General features: G+C 50.0%; 1 protein-coding gene across 1 annotated transcript in view; it reads right to left on the reverse strand.

Moving 5' to 3' along the window:
- The window catches only part of GRIK4 (glutamate ionotropic receptor kainate type subunit 4), a 208,170-nt gene that overhangs the window by 85,686 nt on the left and 97,323 nt on the right, over positions 1–25,161 (reverse strand). The window contains exons 8-9 of the mRNA XM_059929277.1: positions 18,796–18,948; positions 17,796–17,900 (exon numbers count right to left, since the gene is read on the reverse strand). Of these exons, the coding sequence (XP_059785260.1) occupies positions 17,796–17,900; positions 18,796–18,948 (258 nt within the window). The remainder of the gene's footprint in view (positions 1–17,795; positions 17,901–18,795; positions 18,949–25,161) is intronic.

The following is a 25,161-nucleotide window of genomic DNA, read 5'->3' on the forward strand; positions in this document are numbered from 1 at the left end:
ACTCCCTCGGCAATGCACCATGGGAAAGGCTTGTCCGGGGCCCCTGACCGCAGTCATCGCCTGCTGAAAGAGCTGGTTGTGTGTCACCCGGAGACCGCATTAGCATCCAGCACTGTGACCTCAGGGCTGGGTGACCCTGAGCAAGTCACTTGATTTCCCCGAGTCTCACCTTTCCCTGTCCTCCACCCTAATTCAAGCTCCCACTGAACTTGCCCTGGGCCAGGATCCTTCGGGTTCTCTCTTTGTTCTGTTCTCCACTCAGAAGCAGCCAGCCGCCTCTATCAAGTCTCAACTAGGATCACACCGGCCCCTGCTGAAACCCTTCAATTCTTCTCCCACTTTCGTTTAAGGATAGAAACCAAAATCCTTAACATGGCCCACCAAGCCCCATGAGGCCTGGCTTCTGTCCACCCTCCACACTCATCTCACACCATCTTTCCCGGCTTTATCTGTGCTCCTGGCACACCTATGAGTTCACGTGCAACAAGCGCCTTCCTGCCAGGGTCTCTGTGAGTGCTGTTCCCTGTCTGGACTCTCCTTGCTGCCCGACCCTTTGGCCCCCAGCCCCATTTCAGCTAGTTCAGGGGTTGGCAGACCACGGACTACAGGCCCAATCCGGCCCGCTGCCTGTTTCAGGAAACAAAGTTTTATTGGAACATAGTCACGCCGATTCATTGATGTACTGTCTGTGACTGCACTCACCTACAACAGTAAAGCTGCAAAGTCTAAATTTTTACTATCTGGGCCTATTTTATAAAAAGAAGTTTTCCAAACCTTGATCTAGTTTATACCTGTTAACCCCTCAGGCCTCAGTTGAGAAATCACTACCTTCAGGAAGCCTTTCCTTTAACTCCCAAAGTCAAACTTCTCCCCGAACCACATTCTTTTCCTTTAGAGCATCTGGCTAGGGCTGTCATTATACATTCATTAATGAGACCACTGCTCACCACCTGTCTTTCTCCCTGTGCCGCTGGGCGACAGCCCTCCGCTGTCGCCTGAGCTGGGCGGTCCCGCCCAGAGCAGCCACACGCTTCTCGCTCGCAGCTCTCCTGCTCCCGCCGAGAATCTCTTGAGGTTGTCATTTTGCCGCTTTGTTCTCTCCCAAATAGGTAAAAAGGGATTCATTTTTAAAACCCTGAGGGATTTCCTGACATCCATACTTGCCTCTGTGAGTACGCACATGGCTCTGTAACATTTAACATCTTATTTACGTGTAGATGATTGTTCTTTGCACTCAGCGCTGCCAGGATGCAGCTTCTAGACAGGCTGACGTAACTCCACGGCCGGGCAAGCCCTTCTGCTCCAGAGTCAGATTTCGCAAACACTTACTCATCACCTTTGCACGCCGGGCACTCAGCCACGTGATTTGCTGATGTAAATTTCTCTGATTCTGCATAACAACCCTGTTATCATTCCCACCTGAGAAATGTAGGCGCTTCAGACAACAGTAATAACACTTAAGGGCTCCATGTAGGCATTTCATACAAGTTTTTGTTGAATGAATGAATGAATGGAATTGAGACTCAGAGATGTCAAACAACTTGCCGAGGATCACAGTTAATAGAGGATGGAACTGGGATTTGCACTCAGGTTCTATTTACTGCTATACTATCTGGTCGGGGTAGGGCAGGTGCAGGCTACCCTGACCTTAAGATCTGGGCCGGGCTTCCCTGGTGGCGCAGTGGTTGAGAGTCTGCCTGCCAATGCAGGGGACACGGGTTCGAGCCCTGGTCTGGGAAGATCCCACATGCCGCGGAGCAACTGGGCCCGTGAGCCACAATTACTGAGCCTGCGCGTCTGGAGCCTGTGCTCCGCAACAAGAGAGGCCGCAATAGTGAGAGGCCCGCGCACCGCGATGAAGAGTGGCCCCCGCTTGCCGCAACTAGAGAAAGCCCTCGCACAGAAACAAAGACCCAACACAGCCATAAATAAAAATAAATAAATAAATAAATAAATAACTAAAAAGATCTGGGCCTTCCCACACACCTCTCTGATCACCGTGAACTTGTTCTTTGGAGAATACAGACCTGAAGGTATTCAGCTACAGGAGTCCACGAGAGTGATCCTGACCAAGGCACAGGGTAGTTTCTTAGGGGCCTAGCACGGGGAGATGCAGAGGGAGGGCACCAGGAGACCTACATTTTCTTAACTCTTCTGCCATGAATAAGCTCTGTGACCTTGAGCAAGTCACTTAACCTCTCTGAATCTTCCTCATCTGCAAAGTGGAAATAAACGAATCTGCCTACCCATAGTACAGCAATGCTGTTGCTAATCAACTGAGTTAGTGTGTACGATGGCTTTTGATGAGCCATAATAAGCCATGGGAACTTAAGATTATAGCACTACTGTCCGTCTGGTGGAAATGCAGCTGACCAGAAGTCAAGTTCTACCCTGCCATGTGCTGTGTGGCCCTGGGAAGTCAATTTTGCTGCCTATAAGACAAGGGTAGTTAGTCTCTCTCCCCTTCTCCTCTTATTGGGATGATATGAGGTGATCACAGATGTGACAAAAGTTTAAAGCCCTATGCAAACGCAAGCTCTTTCTTCCAGATCCTTGTTCTCTAGGGCCATCCCAAAGGTGGACGAGCCATAACCAACGACTCAGTTTTTTTAACCTCAGTTTCAGGGTTCAAAGTTGAAGTTCTCACTAGGAAGAATACATAAAATAATGTATTAGTGTCTCCTTGAGTTCACGGAACTAATTTCAACATACAGGCAGGAAGAATGACAGTCAGATGTGAACCACTACGGCTAGAGGCCCCAGGAATTGAGACTGAGTTATAGTTTCGAGTGTCTATAGCATAGGTCTGTGCCTTGATATATGACCAGCCGAAAACATTTGTAATGTAAGCCTCCATGGTGAACCCCTGGCATGAAGGAACAAAATGTTTATTGACTTTAAATCTAATATCTCCAATCATAAAACTTTAGTTCACATGGGAGACTGGATCATGAGTGAGGGCCCCTGCCTGAGGGGTTGACCTGGGGAACAAAGGGAGTTATCGATGTTGGCGGAAGAGCTCATTCTCTCAGCCAAAATATTCTTTTAGCGGAAAATATGTGCTTACATGCACAATACTGTAAAAACCCAGGATCAAAGGACAACAGTGGCAAATGCCAAAGGTAAGAGATCAAAAACAATCCCGGGGAAAGCTGGGAAGACTTCCTATCAAACGAGCCCTTCCTGGGCTGATTAAGCCTTCAGCTGAGTTGGTCTAAGGCAGTGTTTTGTTCAACTGCGGTTGCTACCCGTTAGTGGGTTAGGAAATCAATTTAGTGGGTTAAGACCTGCATTTTAAAAATGAAATATATATCCAGAATAGATCAGAGTGCAACCCACACACCAGGGGCAACTACTGTTTCATAAGCTTTGGTTTCAATTATGTGTAGGTGGGTGTTAATGTGCATCCTGGATTGGCAACCAGAATGCGAGTCATGCTCAAAAAGGATGAAGGTGCCTGGCCCAGGGGATTCGGACACCTTACCTGTTCACTACTCTATACGCAGCCCCTAGCAGAGTACCTGCAACACAACTGATGCTCCATAAATACATTTTGGGCATCAGTGAACTCCTATCCTAGTTACTTATAACTAAAGGACTAACTATAAGAAAATTATACAAGCTGATACTTTTGAGCATTTATCACATGTCAAATACTAGACTAAATGCTTTACATTTGTTATTTAATCTTCCCAACCACACTATAAGGGAGGTACTGTTGATACTATCATCCCCATTTTACAGATTAGAAAACTGAGGCTCGGAGAGGTTAGGTTTCTTGCCCAAAGTTCCACACTTAATGCAGATTCAAACCCAGGCAGGTCCACTCTGCTGCACTGCCCCCAAGATATTAATTTTCCTGGGCTGTGGATGTGTAGTTAAATGTTTGGAAAACATTTTAATTGTTATTCCTTATCCATTGGTATTTGCCATAAGCTTTCCTGCTTCAAAGTCCACATCCCTGAGGTCAGACTTTGCTTTTCCTTGCCTTTGATTCTGACTTACGTATTTATAAGAGGATATTTATTTATTTATTTTAACATCTTTATTGGAGTATAATTGCTTTACAATGGTGTGTTAGTTTCTGCTGTATAACAAAGTGAATCAGCGATACATATACATACATCCCCATATCTCCTTCCTCTTGTGTCTCCCTCCCACCCTCCCTAGCCCACCCCTCTAGGTGGTCACAAATCACCAAGCTGATCTCCCTGTGCTATGCAGCTGCTTCCCACTAGCTATCTGTTTTACATGTGGTAGTGTATACATGTCCATACCACTCTCTCGCTTCATCCCAGCTTACCCTTACCCTTCCCTGTGTCCTCAAGTCCATTCTCTATGTCTGTGTCTTTATTCCTGTCCTGCCCCTAGGTTCTTCAGAACCATATTTTTTTTTTAGATTCCATATATATATATGTTAGCATATGGTATTTGTTCTTCTCTTTCTGACTTACTTCACTCTGTATGACAGTCTCTAGGTCCATCCACTTCACTACAAATAACTCAATTTCGTTTCTTTTTATGGCTGAGTAATATTCCATTGTATATATGTGCCACACCTTTATCCATTCATCTGTCGATGGACACTTAGGTTGCTTCCATGTCCTGGCTATTGTAAATAGAGCTGCAATGAACATTGTGGTACATGACTCTTTTTGAATTATGGTTTTCTCAGGGTATATGCCCAGTTGTGGGATTGCTGGGTCGTATGGTAGTTCTATTTTTAGTTTTTTAAGGAACCTCCATACTGTTCTCCATAGTGGCTGTATCAATTTACCTTCCCACCAACAGTGCAAGAGGGTTCCCTTTCCTCCACACCCTCTCCAGCATTTACTGTTTGTAGATTTTTTGATGATGGCCATTCTGACTGGTGTGAGGTGATATATGAGAGGATATTTAAATAAAGTTTGAGGAAGAGGACAGTGGGGGACAGTGGAAAAAGTAAAGCATCAGGGATTCTGGCTTCCTGATGTGGCCCTGTCTTCAACTGGCTCTGGTCTCTGAATTCCACACGTGACCACTAGCTCTGGCAGCCCTTGTTTGGGCTCTTCACCTGGGGATGCCCAGCTATCCATCAACCTTTGGCCTGAATGTCACCCCCTTGGGGAGGCCCTTCCCAACCTCTCACTCCCCGTCACAGAGACTCAGGCATAATGCCCTGAACTTCTTCTTTGTAGCACTCATCATATAATTATTTAGATAATTATTTATTTCATATAATTATTTAGATAATTATTTGCTTCAAGTCCATTTCCTGCACTACAAAATACATTCCATGACTGGTGAGGCTCTGACTTATTTGCCACATATGCCCAATGCCTAGTGTGGAATCAGTGCTTAGTAAATATCTGACAATTGCATTAATAAATTCCCCTTTGGAGCTCCAGATCCCAGGACAGTGCCTGGCCTAGAATGGGTGCTCAATAAATATCTGTTGAATTGAATTATGAAATTCCTTTGGGCAAGTCCCTTCTTTTGAGTCTTCAGTCATCGAACCTATAAAAGAAGGATCTAGTCTAGCCCCTTCCAACTCATACATGAATTCCTGAAAGTGCCAGGTAGATTTATAAAGTAGTATAGCTTTTCAAAGGGCTGTGGGGCAAAGCCGGGGAGAGACAGGTCTGAGAGGGACAACACAAAGAGGCCTCGGAAGGTGACTGTAGGAGGGCACGGGAAGCTCGGCTGCCTGGACACGAAGATGAAGCAGGTTGGACTTCCCTGGTCGTGCAGTGGTTAAGAATCCACCTGCCAATGGAGGGGACATGGGTTCGATCCCTGGTCCGGAAAGATCGTACATGCCACGGAGCAACTAAGCCCGTGCACCACAACTACTGAGCCCGCGAGCCACAACTACTGAGCCTGCGTGCCTAGAGCCCGTGCTCCACAACAAAAGAAGCCACCTCAGTGAGAAGCCTGCGTAGCACAACAAAGAGTAGCCCCTGCTCACCGCAACTAGAGAAAGCCCCCACGCAGCAAAGACCCAACACAGCCAAAACTAAAATTTAAAAATTAAAAAAAAAAAGTTCTACTAAAAAAGAAAAAGATGAAGCAGGTGGCCACCTATGAGAACGCTGCCAGGAAGGGCACTCTCCCACCTGCCAGGAAACAGCTCTCTCTGAGCCCGGGGGCTGATTGATGCCTGGCATTCCTCCATTAGAGAGCCTGGTGTGAGAGCTGGTCAACATCGAAATAAATATCAAAGTGTTAACACATTATTATCCAATTCACCAGATATTTCAGCCAGTCAGCGGCACACACTACTTACAAAGGGGTGGCAGGTTTGATGCAAGGGAAGAGTGCTCTTCTACTCAGACCACACCTGAATATTGCATATTGTTCCACACACCACTCTTTCAGTGAAGCATAGACTAACTGGAGTGTATTCCAAGCATATTGACCAGCAAAGAGATTGAAATCACATTCTAGAAGGAACAAGTACAGGCAGTGCTGGGAAGGATGGACTAGATGTGTGGACCCAAGAAATGGAACTAAGGACAAAAGGAAGAGGACTTCAGAAAGAAAGAATTCCACCCAATAGATGGAGAAACTTTCTAACAATGAGAGCTTCCCAAGATGGAATATGCTGTCCCTATAGGTACTGAGTTCCCCAACACTGGAGGCATTCAAGCACAGACTCTACTTCATGAGAACACATTTGCAAGAATTCAAGCATTTGATTTGAGTAGTGATCTAGAGGGCCTTTACTAATCCTTTCGGCCCCAAGAATGTGGGATCTAGATTCTACTTCTACATCAGGGGAATCAGAAGCAAGGCCAGAGTATCAAGGGGCAGATGAGGTCCTTGGACATTGTGAGAAAACAAGAGAGCAGGAGTATGGGGTCATGAATGCAGAAGGAAAAGGCCACTGTAGGAAAACTTCAGCCATTCCTGTTTGCTCCTTCCTGGTCTTCTCTCCTGGCTGAACTCATTACAGTTGGTTCTCGTTATTCATGGTAGTTGTGTTCTATAAGGTTGCCACAAGCACTGAATTAGGGAGACTGAACCATTTCTCCTAAGGGAAAAACAGGGTTAGGTTCCTGTGAACCTCTGGTCACAACATTTTCATCAACCAATTAACACATAACCTCGATTTATGTGTGTTTCTGCTGATAGACATCTTATTTAATACATACTGTTGATTCAATAATATTGGACAACAGCATTAAATGTCATGCCTGAACAACGCTTTTCTAACGCCTGTATTTTCTCTGTAAGGCACATTGCAGATTTCTTGCCCTTAGGAACACTAGCCAGCACTTCAGCGTTAAGTACGGGGGTTATTTTAAACAGCAAAATCTCCAAGAAAAAGCACAAACATGTGAAAGACATGACACTGCAGAGACTGTGAAAAGCACACTTGTTTACAGTATGAGCCGAAAGAAGGCAGAGCATCACCTTGCTGGACCCCAGCTGGGAACACGCCTGGCAACCCACTCAAATTTTTCACTGCTCTGTGCGTGTCTGTGAAAGCACCATGAGTATTGCATTGGGGTTACAAATATATTTTAGCGAGTAGACCAATTTGCAAATATGGAATCTGCAAATAATGAGGATCAACTGTACTCTTCTGCACCTGAATTTTCAACTCTTGCCAAAGATGTGCCCAGACTTCTATCCCGAATCCCCAACCTCTGGGATGTGAAGTGGAATTTAGTCTCGCCCTCACCACTCCTCCTGCCAAAGAGAACAAACCGACAGCGGCTCTGGTGACAGATACATACTATGTAGGGCAGGAACGGAGCTCAGCTCACCCCACTGGGCTCTGGCTAAATATGCTAATCCCCAGGGATGCTCTTAGGAATCTAATAGACTCTCCAACTAGCTTAGGGTTTCAGAAGTTAAATTTCCCCGAGCAGGGCAGTGAGGATGCACACATCACCTTTCTTTTTGGACAGATGTACTGATTTTGATGATTTCTTTTGCCTACATCTCAACTCCCTCCTTTTTTCCCATATGGTCAAAAATCTCACAGACTCTCTTCTAAACATTTGGGAGGATAATCAAACCAGCATGGGGTGAGTGCACGGCAGGGTCTGTAAATGTGAAGACTCAGCTGCACAGCCCTCTCTCACCTCCCAGAAGACGGAAGACATTTCCACTTAGCTGCCGAGGAGAGAATTTATCAGAGAGCTCAGGCATGCTCGAGATTTTTCATCTCACAAGAAAATTACTGCCCACGAACACGACACAGTCAGGGCATGGAGAGTGCCCGGCTTCATTTGTTAAGCTCGCCGGGTACAGAAGTATCTTGGAGAAGCAGTTGTATTAATAATACACAACTTTGAGCTCTGAACGGCAGATGCCAATTGAACTAATGGTTCTAAGGAAGCCTCTGGGCTGAAAGATGAAGCTGATCTCCCCCACCTGCCGTCCTCCAGGAGTCAGGAGAATGCTGGAGGGTGGGGGCAGATGCATCGCTGAGCTTTCAGGATGGACTGAGGATGGCCCATTGCTGCCCCTAGGTGGATGCAGGCTGCAGGTGGGAGATGGTGTGTGGCTGTGCCTCACCGTGCTCTGGGAAGATGGGGCGCTTTTAGTTGAGGGTGGGGGTGGTGTCAGCAGCTCTTGTCTGGGCAGTGCCACGTCAGGCAGGCCCTAGATGTGCTGGGGATTCTCCCAGGAGTAGAGCCTTGACTTCTGGTTTTTGTCTGCACACCCACCCAGAGCCACTGCAAAGTGGAACTGGTGATACCACCACGTTAGGGAGTGGAGGACAGAGGTTAGGGACAGAGGAAGGAGAGGGAGGGGTGGAGGAGGGCCGTGGGGAACCCTTCCCGAAGCAGGCAGGGGCCAGCTGGCAGAATTTGTTTCTACCAGCCTGGTTGGCACGGGCTGGCCCTTGCAGCCTTCTTGCAGGGCTCTGGAGTTGCAGCAGGAGTGACGTGAGCATATGGCTCAGCCCTGCTTTGTCTTTCCCCAAACCAGGCGAGAAGCGAGATCCCGGGAATACTGCATGCAGAGAAAGAGAAATATATCGACAGACATCCCCCTGAGAGACAGCAGAACTAAAATGTGCACAATAGAGTGGAATCCTCAAAGCACATCTATAAAAAATATTTCATTTTGTTCTCACAAACATTTGATGACGCACACAGAGCAGACCCTATGATGACCGTCGTTCCTGTTTTACTGAGGATGCAATCAAGGAACGGAACGTGGGGAGCTACGAGAGCTGGCACTGGCCTGAGCCCTTCCATGTCCCCACGGTGCCTGCCCTGCATATAGCTCCCTCTCACCTCCCTGGATTTTCCCTTCCCCCCGCCCACCTGTCTGCGCTCCCCACACCTCTGGCCTGGAGCCTGCCCCGTGTCTCATCAGAGCTGACTGATGCGGGCTGCTTCCTGAGACTAAATTAGCAGCTCTCCCAGGCATGAGCCGGCTGAAGAGGCGCGGGAAGCAGTCACTCAGAACTGGCAAACTTCCCCAGGCTGAGCTCAGGCGGGCTGCGTGATCGGGCATATTACAAGAAATAGATTTCAAGCGCAGTCCTTTAAAACCCTGCTCCTCTGTCCAAAAGCAGCCCCCCGTTTGAAATTCTAAGTAGCTCTAATTTGTTTGCCGGCTGATGTGTGAATAAGCTTCTATAGTCAGTGACTTTTCCATCAAAGCTGATAAGCAGGAAGTCCCTGTGCTTTGGGAGAAAGAGCCAGAAGTCTGTGGGCCAGGGAGGCAGGAGGAGAGAAGGCCGTCAGGCAACAGCCTTCGGAAGCCAGCTCTTCTGCCCCTCGCTGTCAGTCATCCTGGGGGTGGCCAGGAGAACCAGATGCCCTCACAGGATGAGGCACCTGATAGACTTTCAATTAACAAGAGGACTATTGCTGTTAGAGAACGGAAAGCAAATAGAAAGGGAGAAACGCATCAGTGATCGGAGGGGCCTTCCACGCCAATCTTCAAATTCCAGTTGCCCGTGGGGAGGCTTGTCGTGTGGAATCTCTCTTGCACAAATGGGGAGCAGTGGCTTTGGAACAGTCTCGTGACAAAATCCTCGGTCCCCACGCTCTCCGCACACTCCCCAGGTCCTAGCACCCCAGTCCCTCGTTCACTGGTGCATCTCTTCTCCCAGCTGGGCGGTCTGTACTCACGGCGTCCCCAAGCCTGCAGCAATGGCAGCGTGGGCACGCTACAGCAGAGGCAGAGGCCCGGGGAGCAGGTAACAGGAGCACTTGGAGGCTCCCTGAGGAGGGACTCTGTGACCTGAGCTCTGGAGACATGAGCAGGAGCGGCCGGGCGAGAAATGGGGCTTGAGGGCGCAGGCACGGGGCGGTGGAGGGGGGATGGCACAGGAGGAGGCTCGAAGGTAGGCAGGGACCAGCACGGGACAGCCTTGCTCTGGAGCTGCCATTTACCCTGAAAGCAAATGGGGGCCACGGAGAGGTTTTCAGCCCAGGAATGACATTCCCATCTGCTTTCTCTGGTGGAGAGAACTGGACTTGATAACCTTTCAGGTCTCCTCCAACCCTAAGAATGTAGGCTATTCTGTGAGATATCATCAACTATTTTAAACCTCACGCCAACCCCCCTTCTCCTGGTGCCTTAATTAAAAGGAATAAGTGGGTTTCCCTGGTGGCGCAGTGGTTGAGAGTCCGCCTGCCAATGCAGGGGATGCGGGTTCAAGCCCTGGTCTGGGAGGATCCCACATGCCGCGGAGCAACTGGGCCCGTGAGCCACAATTACTGAGCCTGCGCGTCTGGAGCCTGTGCTCCGCAACAAGAGAGGCCGCGATAGTGAGAGGCCCGCACACCGCGATGAAGAGTGGCCCCCGCTTGCCGCAACTGGAGAAAGCCCTTGCACAGAAACGAAGACCCAACACAGCCATAAATAAATAAATAAATAAATAAATTAAAAAAAAGAAAAAGGAATAAGTGACTTCTCAGTAACCTTCAAAGCAGCCCCCAGACCACCGATCTCTTTCTCCCCTCCCTCTGGAGAACCTGCTGCCTCAGAATTTCCTCATCAAAGGCCAAGTCTCTGGGAATGGCCCATCAAGCAGCACCCCTAGCCGGTCCTCCCTCGTCAGGTCCGTCCCCCAGCCAGGGAGTTGGCACACGAGGCTCCTGATTTCCAGCAATCAAACCCTACTCCTGTGCTCTGAGCCAGGACCCACAAAGGCAGCTTCAAAGGATCTGCATATTTATGGTAAACTCCCTCCTCGGATTGAAAATGTATTCCACAGTAGCAATCACGGGTGCCCTCCTAGCAGCTTGCCCACTGGCAACTTGTCAGAGCCTTAATGACTTCTCATTAGCGCAGGTGGGATCTGAGCTGTCCCAGAGGCTCATACTAACAGGGGTGGGGGACAGGGCACAGATGCCGGGGGTGGGTGATGTGTCCATGGAGAGGGTGTCTCCGTCCTCACTGTTCCCCCAATGCCATGTACGGGCAACGGCAACACAGACCATCACCTGACAGGGTGTTTTTAGGATTTTCCATTGTTCTTTGCTTTTCAAGTAGGAGGAGCGGTCTGGAGCGGGGAGAGACCCCAGCGGGTCTGCTACACTTCCTGGTGTTCTGGCTGAGAGGGCCATGATAAGAAGTGTAGCTGTCTTTATATTACTCAGAGGTGCAGCCGAAGCACGTTCTATGGCCACAAATGCTGGACCATCCCACCCAGACCTCCCCGGAAAGGGGGCAGACATGCCTGTGTGTGGGCTTCTGTCAGGGAAGAGGGCAGCACAGGAGATCAAAGAGAGGCTTCCTGTCCTCCCAGCAATTGGTGGGACCTGCCGGAACTTCGGGAAGTTGGAGATGGATTTCCCAAACCTTCTAGAAGACACTGCATCCCTGAAGTCTTGGTTTGCAAGGGTGACTCACAAAAGCCACTTGTCCACCCTCTTGCGTCTGGTTAGAGCTACACTCAAGTCATTCCAGGAAATCAGGCCCTTGGAAAGCTGAGTTTGTATCAGCTTTGGGAAACAAAATATGGCTGTCGGTTCACAATGTTTTTTATTCACCCACTCCTGGCCAGCTCTGCCAGTCTCCATGGGAACAGAGTTAAATGGATCCATGGTCCAGGAAAAGGTAGCCCAGGGCTGGTTTCTATGAAAAGTTCACGTGACAATAACCCTGTGTATTTTGGAAGTGGGGATTAGGGGGAGGGGCAAGAGGAGTAATTAATTGACTCCAAGCCCCAGTGTTCAGAATGAATCAAAAATTTGAAGACTAATTCCAGTAAGCAACTTAATGTGGTGAGTAGAAACTGAGTGTTTTGAGTGAGGATGGTGAAAGTCCCACAGTGCTCTCAGCTCTGTGCCAGTTTGCCCCATCTGGAAGCTGGTACCCACTTTGGGCCTTATGTTTTAATAGAGCCCCAGACAAACCAAAAAGCATTCGTGGTGAAAGATTTGTCACCTGTGTCGCACTGGGAACAGCTATGGGCCACTGTTTGGGGGAGGAAAAAAATCAGAGGGGCAGAACAACTCAAGCACTAGACAGTGATTATTGACTGCAGTTTTTGCCTTTCCCAAAAGACTAGGAGCTCTGGAAGGAACCATGACTTATTTATCTCGTATTTCTAGCCCTTGACACGAAGTAGGTGCTCAGAAAATTTTTATGCTAAATTTCAGAAGAGGATGAATAAATGAAGGGAAGTCAAGCTATTTTTAAATATTTGAAGAGCTGGTAAAAAGACAGAAAGCTGATTATCCTGGGTTGCTTAATGGGGCAGGACTAGGAGGCAGTGCCTCAGTGCCTGGAAGATTCTGGAATGTGTCCCTGGGGAAGCGGTGAATCTCCCAGCCCAGGACATGCTCAAGGAGAGGCGGTGTGGCTGTTTCCCTCAGGGATGCTGTGGGGAACATTCTTGCACTGGGTTGGAAGATTAGACCAGAGGCCTCAGAGTTTCCTCCAGCACGTTCTGGGCAATTCTGCAGAGTGGAAAGACCAGGGACTTTGAAAACAGCTAGACCCCGACTCAGTTCTCAAGCCTGGAACTAACTAGCTGAATGGATGAGGACCATGACATTCTCAGTTTCTTTACTTGCAAGATGGAGAGAATAGCTTTTACGCATGGTTGATAAAAAGACGAGACATTTTAAGTACACCCAGCACAGTGCATCTTGTAGGAGACACCCAATAAATGATAGCCATTCTTATTATGTCAGCAGAGCCAGCTTTCTGTCTAACCATAGGCAAGCAGAAGAGAGTGCTATGCAAATCTAGTTTTCAATAATCCTTGAGCTTAGCCAGACCAAATGTTGAGGGGTTACCATCCTCATTGCACAGAGGAAGAAAGCTGAGGTACCCTGTTGCGATATACAGTGAGCCAATGGAAAAGTTTCAGTTTTCATCTTTAGCTGGAGATAACCCCTCAACACACACTCCCCGGCCTCATCCCTCCCTCTCCCGAAGGCTTAATTAGAGCCTGTTAAGCCATTTCTGATCCTCAGATGAAAGGTGTGCTCATCTTATTACAGCCCTAACAAAGTCGCTGGGGGCCTGCTTGGAACCTCTGATCTTTAAACCAAGTTAAAATGAAGGAGATTAAGGGCCCTCTAAGGCTGTGCTTCTTTTCCCTCGCCTCTTTCAAATATGATTTCTCGCAAATTAGGAAGGGAGATTATACTATTCCAATACCACCCAGGACATCTTTTGTGGGATGGGGAAGGAGAATATGGGATGGAGATGAGATAACTCACCCTGATAAGCAAAAACTGGGGGCTGGAGCTAGTGAACCTGGTCCAGGTTCGGAAATGTCACTTACAGAACACTGTAGAGAACATTTTCCCCCAAACGGGCTCCAGTGGAAGCTCCACAGAGTTCCAAGATGGAAAACCCTCTCCAAACAGAATCAAAACAGTAATTTTTTTAAATGGTAAAAAAAAAAAAAAACCCTAAATTCTAAGAAACTATTTTTAAAATGGTAATAATCTCTTAATCAGCCACTGGCAGGGAATACGGTATTTGGTTCAGACATTTTACCATTACAACCCACTGGGTCCCTGCGTGGTGCTTTCTAAATAGTCAAACCCAGCTCTTAACAGTCACTCCCCCAGATAGGAAGAGAAAGAACAAAACCAAATCCAAATGAGAAGATACCATTACTAAAGAAAGCCCAGCCCAGCAGGTCACCAGGAGCCAGGCTCTGTCCTGGTTTGCAGCAGGTGGCAGCAAGGTCAAGTGTTTTGATTTGGGGGCTTAGGGATTCCAGTAAAGTGAGAAAAGCCAGGAGGGGGAGACCCATGAGCATGGGCTTGGGAGTTGGACAAGCCTGAGTGTGAATTCCAGCTCTGCCCAGAGTCCTTGCTACTTGTGGACTTGGGCCAAGTTACCTACCATCCCTGAGCTTCAGTTTCCTCACTTGTGAAATGGGAGTTTATCTACTTTGAAGGGCTGTCCTCCAGATCAAAAGTGACCTGTGCAAAGTGCCCATGTAGTTTCTGGTACACAACAGGTCCTCGAGAGATGCTCCTTGTCACTCTCCCCTCCCCTGCCAGCATCACCTTGGATGGAATTGGGAGAATATTAGAGAGTGACACTGACATTCCTCCTACCCTGGAAGAGAAGCCCAATTAACTATCAGTCCCCAAACCGTTTCTTCACCCTATGATAAGCAGGGGAAGGACACCTGTCAAGAGGCAAAGATTGGGTCGGTGATTGGGATGGGACCTGGGGACCAGAGCTGCAAAGCTATATCTGTGCCCATGATACATCTTGCAGGGTTCTCACTGCTACTCACGGCACGCAAGCCAGACAGGAAAGCAGCGGTACGGTCACCAGATTTGTTGAAGAAAAATGGGCAATAAAGAGGATTATTGTGACTCACTTTATAAGTCCAATCAAGGATGTGTGCCCCTTAGGGTAGCTGAAGGTCAAAATCATCATCCTCTTTAATGGTCACTTCTGTAGCAGATTCCATTCAACATGAGCTCAAAACGATGGGGGTGGGATGCAGGAAGGTCAAGAAGAAATTCTATGCATAGAGGCTGCAGTACGTCTTTGTCAAAGGGCAGCCTGTGGACCACCAGCATGATAATCATCTATCTGAGTGCTAGTTAAGAAGATGCAGATTCCTGGAATGCACCCAGTTTTACTAACGCAATTTATAGCTGTAGGGCTTAGGAACGTACATTTTAAGACAAGCACCATTGGTCATTCTTGTGCACTTCAAAGGGTTTGAGAAGCCCTACCCTCCATAGGTGCTGCGGAAGGAGGGGCAGCAGCTGTTGTGTAGGATCCTCAGGGCAGAACCCCTTGCCGGACTGGGGTGGGGCTGAGGGATGGGTGCCGGTGGCTGGCAATGCTATTTCCTCATGACTCAGGCAGTCTTGCAGCCTGGCAGCTGGGAAAGCCAGCCTGAGTGGCGGCTGGTGGAGAAGCACAGGTAAGGTGAAGAGGTACTCCGAGCTTAACGAGTTGTTCTTCAAGTAGAGGGTGGGATTGGAGCCACCAGGCAACTCTGTCACCGCAGGTGCTGCCTGATGGAAGTGGGCTCTTTCCAGGGAGTATCACAAAGCAGGGCTGAAGGCCAAGGGGCGTTTTTCAAAGCCTGAGCTTGGGCTTTCTATGGAGTTGGTCTGGGCTTGGCGTTGTTCCCCTAACTACTGCTTCTCCCCATTATTCTCTCATCCCTTCCTTTTCCTGACCCTGTTTCACTTTTCCTGTAGCACTTACCTCCACTGATGTATTATATAGTATTTGTTTGCCTGCTGTCTGTCCCCTATTAGAATACAGGCTCCACGGAGGCAGACCCTAAGCCCATTTTTCACCTCTATCTAGAAGACAGCCTGGCACATTACAGGCACTCAAAATATATATATTGAAAAAAATGAATAAATGTTCTTCACTTCACATCCCCCACCGGGACTCAGGAAGTCTGCCTGACAATTTTCCTACAGGCAGGCGGCTTCCTTTGTTCCGAGAATTATGAGCCCGAGGGCATGATTTGAGTTTAATGACCCAAAGTGCACTTATTTTTTCCATGTCAGTCTCTCTCGCCAGAGTGTGGGCTGCCTCGGTGCAGGGACTGTGCCTTTTCAGTTTTGTTTCCTACATGCCCAGCACGGTGCCTGACTCATAGGAAGGGGTCAGTACGTGATTTGTTACATACATGAAAGGACCATTTTGTGATCCTCCATCCCATAGTTTCTGGCCACCTACCTAACTCCCACCCCATTTGGGAAGTTATGAAAAAAGGTTGCTGATGTCATTGCTTAAAGATCACGTAGCTCCGGCCCTGAGCTATGAGGAGTCGTTAACATAGCTCCTCTCTTGGTCTGGGACTCCTGTCTTCTACTTTCTTGTCTTCCAAGAAGGGTGACCTGGCCTCGTGGCCCAGCATAATCACTGTCCTACTAAAAGGAACTCCACCGGCCCCCGTGAGAAGGGCTGAATTGGAGCCTCTCAGGCACGAGGACCGCGGGGAAGGATGCAGATGTGATGGCTCTCCCAGCGCAGCCCAGGGTATCACCCGGATCGCCTTGGGTGCAGGATGTTGCATCCGTTCCTGGGCCCTCTGCTAGGTCTACCCAATCAGATTCTTGTGGGGTGGAGTCTAAAAAAATCTGCATTTTTAACAAATTACCAAGGTTATTCTGATGCATAATTTGCCATAATGGCTAAGAACTTGGGCTTTAGAATCAGAGGTACTTGAGTTCAAAACCAACTGCCATTACTACATTGTTCAAGGCCAAGTCAGTCAGCCTCCTGGAGCCTCAATTTCCTCACTTGTAAAATGGGGATTAATAAAAAGTACTACTTTGTAGGATTAAATGAGAAAATGCAAATGACACACTTCTTGTGGTAAATGGCCCATGGTAAGAGCTTAATAAATGAAAGCCCCTACGATAATGATGATGGTGGTGGTGAAGATGATGGTGGTGGTGGTGAAGATGATGGTGATGGTGATGGTGATGGTGGTGGTGGTGAAGATGATGGTGATGGTGGTGGTGGTGGTGAAGAAGATGATGATGATCCTTTATAATCTCCTGAAAAGGTGAGTCTGTGACCCCTTCAGTGGTACATTTCCTTGGTCAGCCACTCTGATACGCAGGAGGCTCTTCAATATGTCTGCTTCCTGCTCTAATTAGTGCATCCTTTCCTACTTCTAAGGCTTTTGAAGGTTGGAGAAAGGATACACTAAGAATAAAGAGTTGATTATTAGAGTGATGGGGAGGTTGGGAGACCTTCAGAGAGGCACTTGGAGTGACTGCCAGAATCCCTGTTTCCTCTGATGTAAGAGAATCAGAGGAAAGGAGAGTGAGAAGGTTAATGGAGGAGAATGAGAAAGGAAGAGGAAGTTGAAAGGAGCTCCAGGGGACAAAGCATCCAGAGCTGATGGAGTAGACAGGGAGCGGCCAGGAGGGGAGAGGTGTGATTGGCATGGCAGGACGGCGGGGGTGGGTGGGTCAGAAAAGAGCTGACAGAAGAGAACTGAACGCCGAAGGGATTCCTCAGCCCTATGGGATCTGATCTGTACGTGACGGGCAAGCAATCTGGAATCTAACCCTGGTTCCAGAATTAGGGCGAGATTCAGGGAGTAGAATAATCCAAATAGTGGAAAGACCTGGGAATTCCCTCCTTATACGATGCTCCCTTGTCTCGCCTCTCCCCCCATAAAGCACGGTGGCCTCTCTCTTGGTATTTTGCTGGGGCTGCGGCCCCTGACCCACACCGGCTGATCCTGGTGCAGGAAGGCGGAAGCCAGGACTTGCCAGGAGCCTTGCACTGGACACAGCCCGCTGCTCCTGGGGACAGCTGAGGGCAGGAGGCCATCCTGAGTGCCAAGGAGAAGTGGGCTGGGGACAGAGAAAGGAACAAGGGGGAGGGATGTGCCACCACAGCAGCATGGCTAGGCTTACCTGCCGGAAACCATTCCTCGTGAACTGTAAGATTTTCAAGGCATAGTTGGACCTCTGGCCTTTGCTGTTGAATTCAATGTGGCCGGTGAGACCTTCCAATTCTACCTGTCCAAGAGAGAGTGAGTTACAGCACCAAATAGGCCCCGCCTTCCATGTGGCCCCAAGCAAGCATTCCACCATGCTGGTTAAGGATGCCCAAGAGAAGGGAAGCCATCAAGATCCGTTCTCCTGTCCACCTCTCAGCCACAGGATCTTCAGACTATGCAAGTGATGTCTCTGGAACCAATTCAGACTTGGCCGGGGCTAGAGGAGGAAAGGATGCCCACACCCAATGACCTCACAGCTGCTGCATAAACCAACCTGATGCTGAGATGCTAGCTTGAGCTCAGATCCCCCTGAGCTCCTCCTCCAGGCCCTTGGCTGTGAATAGCATTTATCCTCCTTGGGCAGCTACTCACCCACCTCCAAGCTGCAGGATAACCCGACTCTAACTGCAAAATCCTAGCCGCTCTCCCCCAGGCTTCTCTGATGGGAGATGGCTTCTTCGTGGGCTAGAATCCACGTCCATCCCACCAGAGGTGGCTTGGCTGGGAGAACCCTGGGGGAACCCAGCATCAGGCCAGAAGTGTTGAGCCTGCAACTCCCTGAGGGGCCACGGTCTATGACAGCATCATTCATCTGCCCCCACTTGTGCAGAGCTTTGCAGGGACCACCTCTGAGCCAAGGGGTCCAGTTCCAAGCCTGGAATCCAGAGACCCCCTAACAGTCTAAGGCTCAAGGTCCATTGCCCCGTAAACAAACTTGCCATGGATTCTCGGTGGTTTTTAGGGATTAGGGAACAACTGTGACCGATGATCCCCTCGATGGGGTCACCACAGGTCGCTGTTTTACCCAGGGCTGTGATGTACTGGGGAGGCCTGGAGGTGAGGGGCCTTGAACAGTGGTCCCTCCCGCCCCCCGCAGGCTGGGCATGGCCCACAGGGCCCCCACCACCCCTCACCATGCGCAGGTAATTCATGAGGCTGGTGCCGTGCTGCCAGATCTGGGCCGAGCCACAGGACAGGGGCTTCACGCCGATCTCCTGGCTGCGGTTCAGCTCCTGCACCGCCATCACCACAGCGTAGACGGCGTCAAACAGCAGGGCGGAGGACAGCTGGGAGGGGGCAGAGAGACGAAGTGACAGGTGTAAAGGAAGGAAAGGGAAAGGAGGAAGAAAGGAGAAGAGGAGGAAGAAAGAAAAGCAAAACAAAGAAGTAAAGGCGTGTCTCTGATGCCCTGGACCCACCTCCTGTCTCTGGGGTCCACTTCCCCTAAGAGTCCAGTGCTGGCCCAAGGCAACAATGGTGGCCAAGCCTTCTCTGAAATTGGACCACCAAGCCACCTCTTTGGGCCCCAAATGATTTCAAGGGTATCCTATTCTCTCTTTTCTCCAGGGAAGTAACATCTTCCACTGATCTGAGAAGCCCCAAGGAAGGGGCAGGGTGCTTATCTCAGGAGGTGGAAGGAACCCTACCCTCAGATTTGCCCATTCTGCAAGGCTCAGTTGAAGGTCACTTCCTCCTGGAAGACCCCCTTGATATTGTTTCTTCCTCAATGTACCTACTATTACAGTCTACTTTGTACTATTCAACATGATGAGCATATATGAAGTATATGGTGAGTCCAAAGCCCAGCAGTGAGCAAGACCCTATTCCTGTGATAGATTAGAGTGGAATTGGGGAGGGGAGATGGGGAGATAGAACACAAATAAAGGTAACATGAAACTGAGTGACATGGGCCAAAAGGTCTGTTGGGGGGTCCAAAGAGAAGTTACCTTATCTGGTTGGGTGATCAAGAAAATGTTTCTTGGAGGATTCAGCATTGGAACTGAGCACTGAAGGATTTGGTAGGAAAGACATTGGATCTGGGGGTGGGGAGCAGCTGGGAAAAGGAGAAAGGCATTCCAGAGGGGGAACTGCAGGGCCAAAGACAAGGTGGGGGGGGGGGGGTGGAGCACACATGGGGGGAGGAGGGCAGAAAGCAATAAACCAGAGGTGAGGTGGGGAGAGTGCTGTGAGGGCCTTAAAGGCAGGGGAAGGGCTAGTGCAGCTGTTTGTCCATATTTTCACCTCCCTGTGAAACTGCCAGCGCTCAGGGCAGGAACACGCAGGACCTCAATCTCTATCTCCTGCATCTCGTCTAGAGCCAGGACCCTGCGTACAGGAAGCCCCCAAGACGTATTTCTTGAATTGAATTAAATGTTGAGTGAAATCTGCCCACAAGGCTCAGCCCGAACATGCATCCGGTTAACCGGATGTTTGCAAGCTTTGGGGAGGGGCAGGTTGGGGTGTTTGGGAGGAGGTGGTAGGAGCAGAAGAACAGAAGATGCCTGTCCTTGGGGAACGTGCCATCTGAGAAGGGGGCCACACTCTGCTGTGTTAATGACAAGAGAACCTACCCAGTGTGAATGACTCCAGGGTCTACACTGTACGGGGCCCTGAGGGGAGGCCCAGGAAGGCAGGCAGAGGCCTCCTCGTGGGAGGTGTGATGTTGGGCTCTGGAATTCAACCCACGGCCCCAGTGCAAAGCACATTCCTCACTGAACTCTGACATCCCACCGCGGGCGATCAGCACCACCGTCCCTTCAGAGCCTAACCCGTCAAGAACACTTTCCATGTGGCATCTTACAACCTCCCTCCTAGCTGGCCGGGCCCTGGGACACCGGTCCCTCCAAGGCTGGAGGCAGAGAGACCAGCTTGTGACCTCTTGGATCTTTTTCAAGCTCTCCAGACAGAGTATAAGCAGCCTGAGTCAGGGGGGTGCAGGAGAAAGAACTCAACACTCAGAACACAGAACCCCGAGTCTAGCGCCCAGGCCTCTCTCACGTGCTGAGTGACGGAACCTCGCGGGGAGCAAGTTTCCGGCACGCAGGAGGTAGCATTCCTGCCTCACGGGTCAGTAAAAGTGCCCTCTAAACTGCCAGTCTCAGGGGCCACCATACCCGAGGGCGGGGTGATGCACCCCAGGTGCCCACGGGCATCAGCAGGGCCTCAGGAAGCCCGTGCTGGCTGAGCTAGGGCCCTGGGGAGTAGTAAGAACAGGGAGCGACGGGGCAGAAAATGGGCTGGGAAGAAGGATGTATTTCCCCACAGTTTTGCTCCATGTTGGGCAGAAAGGCCTGTCATGGGAACTGGGTGAGCTGACTTTGGATAATCTTTCTAGAAGGCAATTAGAGGGAAAAACAGCCAAATAAAGTCCTCTGTCCCAATTCTAGTTCCCTTGCACGCAAAATTGCCTGGCCAGTGTGTTCTTCCTTCCTCCCTCTCACCCTCTCTCTCCCTCTCTTGCTCCTTCTTTCCTTCCTTCCACCTGCCTCTGTCCTTTCTTCACACATCTATTCAGCCCCTACGATCCGGCGGGTACTGCAGACCTCAGCACCTCCTGTTCTCCGCTGAGACATCCCACCAGGCATGAGCCATTGTGTCCCCTCTGCCTTCACTGGGTCTTCTGCCCTCCCAGCTCTATCAATCACCCCTCCTTTCTGGCCCGGTCCTGAAGCCACCCGTGGCCACCTGTGACCCGGAGACCAAGCAGGTAAGGGCACCTAAATCGCACTATCAGGGTCAGTGGAAACCTCTGTGGTCCCGCTGAGCCATGCAAACCAGCCACGTTCCTCCAAGTTCATCCATCACCTTCCTCACCCTCTTCTCCATCCCAGTGCCCTTCCCCTAGCAGCTGAGCTCCTCCTTCACTTGATTCGAGGCTCACCTGCGTGGCGCTGGATGCTTCTCGGCAAGCCTACAGCTGTCTTGTCCTTTGCACACAATTCATTTCCCCCTGAGCACAAGTGGCTCCTTTATTAATGGACCTCTCACATTTCCTTGCCAAAGGACATATGGAAATTATGAATGCTACAGACTCTCCCTTTCCAGCTCGGACACACATCTACCTGAGGGAGAGGTAGCTACCCCTATTGACACTGGCTTCTCCATCCTTCCGTCTGGCTACTTAAATGATGCCGTAAACTAATTTCTGTCTCCCTTGCCTCCCAGTTAATCTCTCCATCCTGAGATTCTCAAAATCACTCGTGTCAGAGCTGGAAGGGATCTTAGAAATCAACTAGTCCAACCCTCTCATTTTATAAATGAAGACAGGACTTCAGCCAGGACAGGACTAGACTGGAAGGCCAGCACCCCTCTCTCCAGGCTGGTTTCCGCCCCTCTCTGCAGCACTCTTTCCCCCTCCCTTCCTGACAAGGCTCCTCTGGAGAAGCCGGGGGGTGTCACTGCTCTATCAGAATCATCCGTGCCTCGCCTCCCAGGACAGCACGGGGCAATCTTCCTGGATGCAGTTACCTTCTCAACAGCAGATGCGAGCCTGAGACTCTTGGGCCAGAGCTGGGCACGGGGAAGGGCGCTAGGCAGGCTTCTCTGCTGCCCCGGGCTTAGTCATCACCCAGTTTGCCTCGTGGTCTGACTGGTTGTTTGTCCTCAAGTTAGCCCTTCAGTTAAGAGCCACTTGGGGCATCTACTGGAACAGGACTGTAAGGGCAGGACAGAGGGGGCAGTGGAAGGGCACCCCCAGCTGCCTCCCCAGCACCCATTCTCCCCTTCCTCCTCCCTAACAGAACCCCCATTTCCTGCAGGTGTCCTCCCCTCCCCCAAGCAGCCATGTGCTTCAGGGGTCCCAGCCCCAGCTCCCAGGGGAGCCTGAGCCGTCCAAGAGTCATCCCATCCCCCCTGCCAATACATGACTGGGGACTGGGCAGGTGGTCCAATTCTGACCAATGAAACACGAACTGAGGCCTGGAGTGAGGGGCTCCAGCGAGGGGTTTCTCAGACGAGTTTCCTGTCTCTAGGAGTGGCAGTCCTTCCTCCTCTTCTGGACATTACTGGGTCTGGACATGACACCTGGACCTGCCGCAGCCATCCTGGCTCCATCCTGAGGATGAAGTTGACACCAAGGGCGACAGAGCAGAGATGCAAGGAACCTGGGTTTCCAACGACATCACTCCAGGATCTGCCCTACCTCTGGGCTTACTGTGACACGTGACAACACACTTCCTTTTTGGTAAGAGACCGTTTAATTCTGGATTTCCGTTACTTGAAGCTCAGAGCATCCTAACTGGTACCGAGGCCTTGGGGACCCGCTTTGTCTCAGGGCAGGCCCCCAGAGAGGCCTGGCCTTATCCCCTCTCTAAGCCCCCTTCTTCTTCTCACGAGGCTGCGTGCTGGTCCCCAGAGACTTGCAGACACAGCTCACCAGGCCATTTCTCACATCCTCCCACCAGGCCCCAAGCTCTTCCTGCCACACGGTTGCCACTATTCCCACTCCATCTGGGACGTGGTTTTCTTGGCTGATGCTCCCTTGTTAGCAAATGATCCAGATGCTGGGAAATCGGCGTGTGTCTGTTTGCAGTGTTCTTTGGCATCTTGAACTCTGGGGCCTTCAAGATTCTTCGAGTGTTTCTGGTAATTACAGCTCCAGCAAGGGATGCTGGGGGTGGGAAGGAGGAAGCAGATGGAAGGAACATCATCAAGGTCTCTGTCTCCCCTCCAACTGTATCTTGCCTTCAGAGAGGTGACACAGCTGACGTGTCCCCAGTGTGCTCTGGGCTTCATGGGTCCTTTCTGCAGTTCAACTTGGGCTGATTTGAGCTCCTGAAACCTCCTAAGTCCCGAACATCTTCTTTTCTCAGCTCAGTCTCCTAAGGTCCTCCGTAGACCACCAGACGGCTCCTCTCTCACAGGCTCCTGGCCATCAGCCCAGGCCTCTCACTGGGACCCTCCAGCTGCTCCTCTGAAACCTTGTCTCCCATCCACACTCCTCCAGCTTACTCCCCCCACCCCGTCCACCATTGCCAATTTCACCTCCGATGGCATGAGAGCCTGTAATCTAATCTCTGCCTCATCAACTTTTCCATCTCACTGAGGGTCTCCATCCCAAAGCACCTTTTTGCTCTCCGAATTGCTTTCTTCCTCTACTATTATTTACTAATTTAGCTCTGGAAAGCATTTGGGACTGCAGTTGGGGAAAAGTTCTGGTACCCAAATAGCGCTCCATCCACGTCTCCAGGGCTGGGCCCGTAGTGCCCACCATCCCTGCTCCTTCCCGTCGTCCATCCTGCTTCCCTTTCATGAGCCCTCACTGTCTTTCTGTGGTTTCTGTTCCCCATCCGCATGTGTGTGCCTCTGGGTCTTGTCTCTGCTTCTCCCGTCCTGTCTCTTCTAAATATTAAATCCCCCAAATGACTCAACCCTCATTTAAAATCCTCTCCTTTCTTGGCTCCAAAATGTTGCTTGGCAAACACCCTCGATTCTCTTGTTTTTATATTTTCATTTGTTTCTTCATTGTTATCTTCTTTTGAGCTGTTTGTAAATTGTTCAGGGGAATGAAAGACTTGGTATAAATGAAGATGAATCAACCTGACTCAGGGAATAGCGGCTGAGTTTCTCCCTCACCCATCCAAATAAAAATAAGAATGTCTTCTAATCTCACACCTGTAACCCTCATCTTCTCCGACACCGCCCAGATCACTGGATTCCCAGAGTCCTCTTGGATGTCCGTTTGTCTCTGAACTTCTGTCGCTTAAACTCTGACCCCCAACATAATACCAGGACAGGAACCGTTAAAATCTCATGGAGTAGTTCTTACAATCTGGGTTTTATTCAATGAAATAAACACTTAATTACAAACAGCTGCTTTAGCCTAAATTCTAATTACTTAATCTAGCCATCTGTAATTTTAATGATTTTCCACGATTTTTGTTCTTTGCCGCGTGATGAATGGGATTGGCACGTGAAATTAGCGGGGATGTGTCTCCCTTCACGACGCTGTCTTCTGTCACTGTCATCACCTCCGGCAAGAAGCATGTCTGTGGCTCGCTGGCAGTCACCTGGCGGACCCAGCCCGGTGGGCGCAGCACTGAGCTTTTTCCTTTGGTGGTCATCCTTCGGTTCAGCCGCTCCCTGTCTGTGCCCTTGGACCTGGGCCCCCTTTCCAGCGAGCTGCAACTGGAATATCATGGGCCGAGTGGGAAGACAAGGAAGAGAGGGAGACACACTCCAGGTGGGAAGAAAAGAAATGAGACAGAAGAAAATGCAAAGAAAACGTGGCATGTGGGAGAGAAAGAGGAACAGAAAGAGAAAGAAAGGAAGGAGGTTATGGTGACAGAGGAAAGTGGAAAGGGAAGAGTGAGGGGAGGAGATGAGAAGGAAAAGAGAATGGAACCGATGGAGAGAGGAGGGAAGAGGGGAGAGGACCTTGGAGGAAAGGGAGGGGGAGGAGAGCAGTCCCTCCGAGACAGGAGCGGTTGCAGCCTCTTTAGAAAGCTGGATGGGGAGACAAATGGGGCTGCGCTTTCCTGGAACTGATTCTTTCTCGCCTT

The sequence above is a fragment of the Balaenoptera ricei genome, chromosome 8, assembly GCF_028023285.1.
Source record: "Balaenoptera ricei isolate mBalRic1 chromosome 8, mBalRic1.hap2, whole genome shotgun sequence".
Taxonomy (NCBI): Eukaryota; Metazoa; Chordata; class Mammalia; order Artiodactyla; family Balaenopteridae; genus Balaenoptera; species Balaenoptera ricei.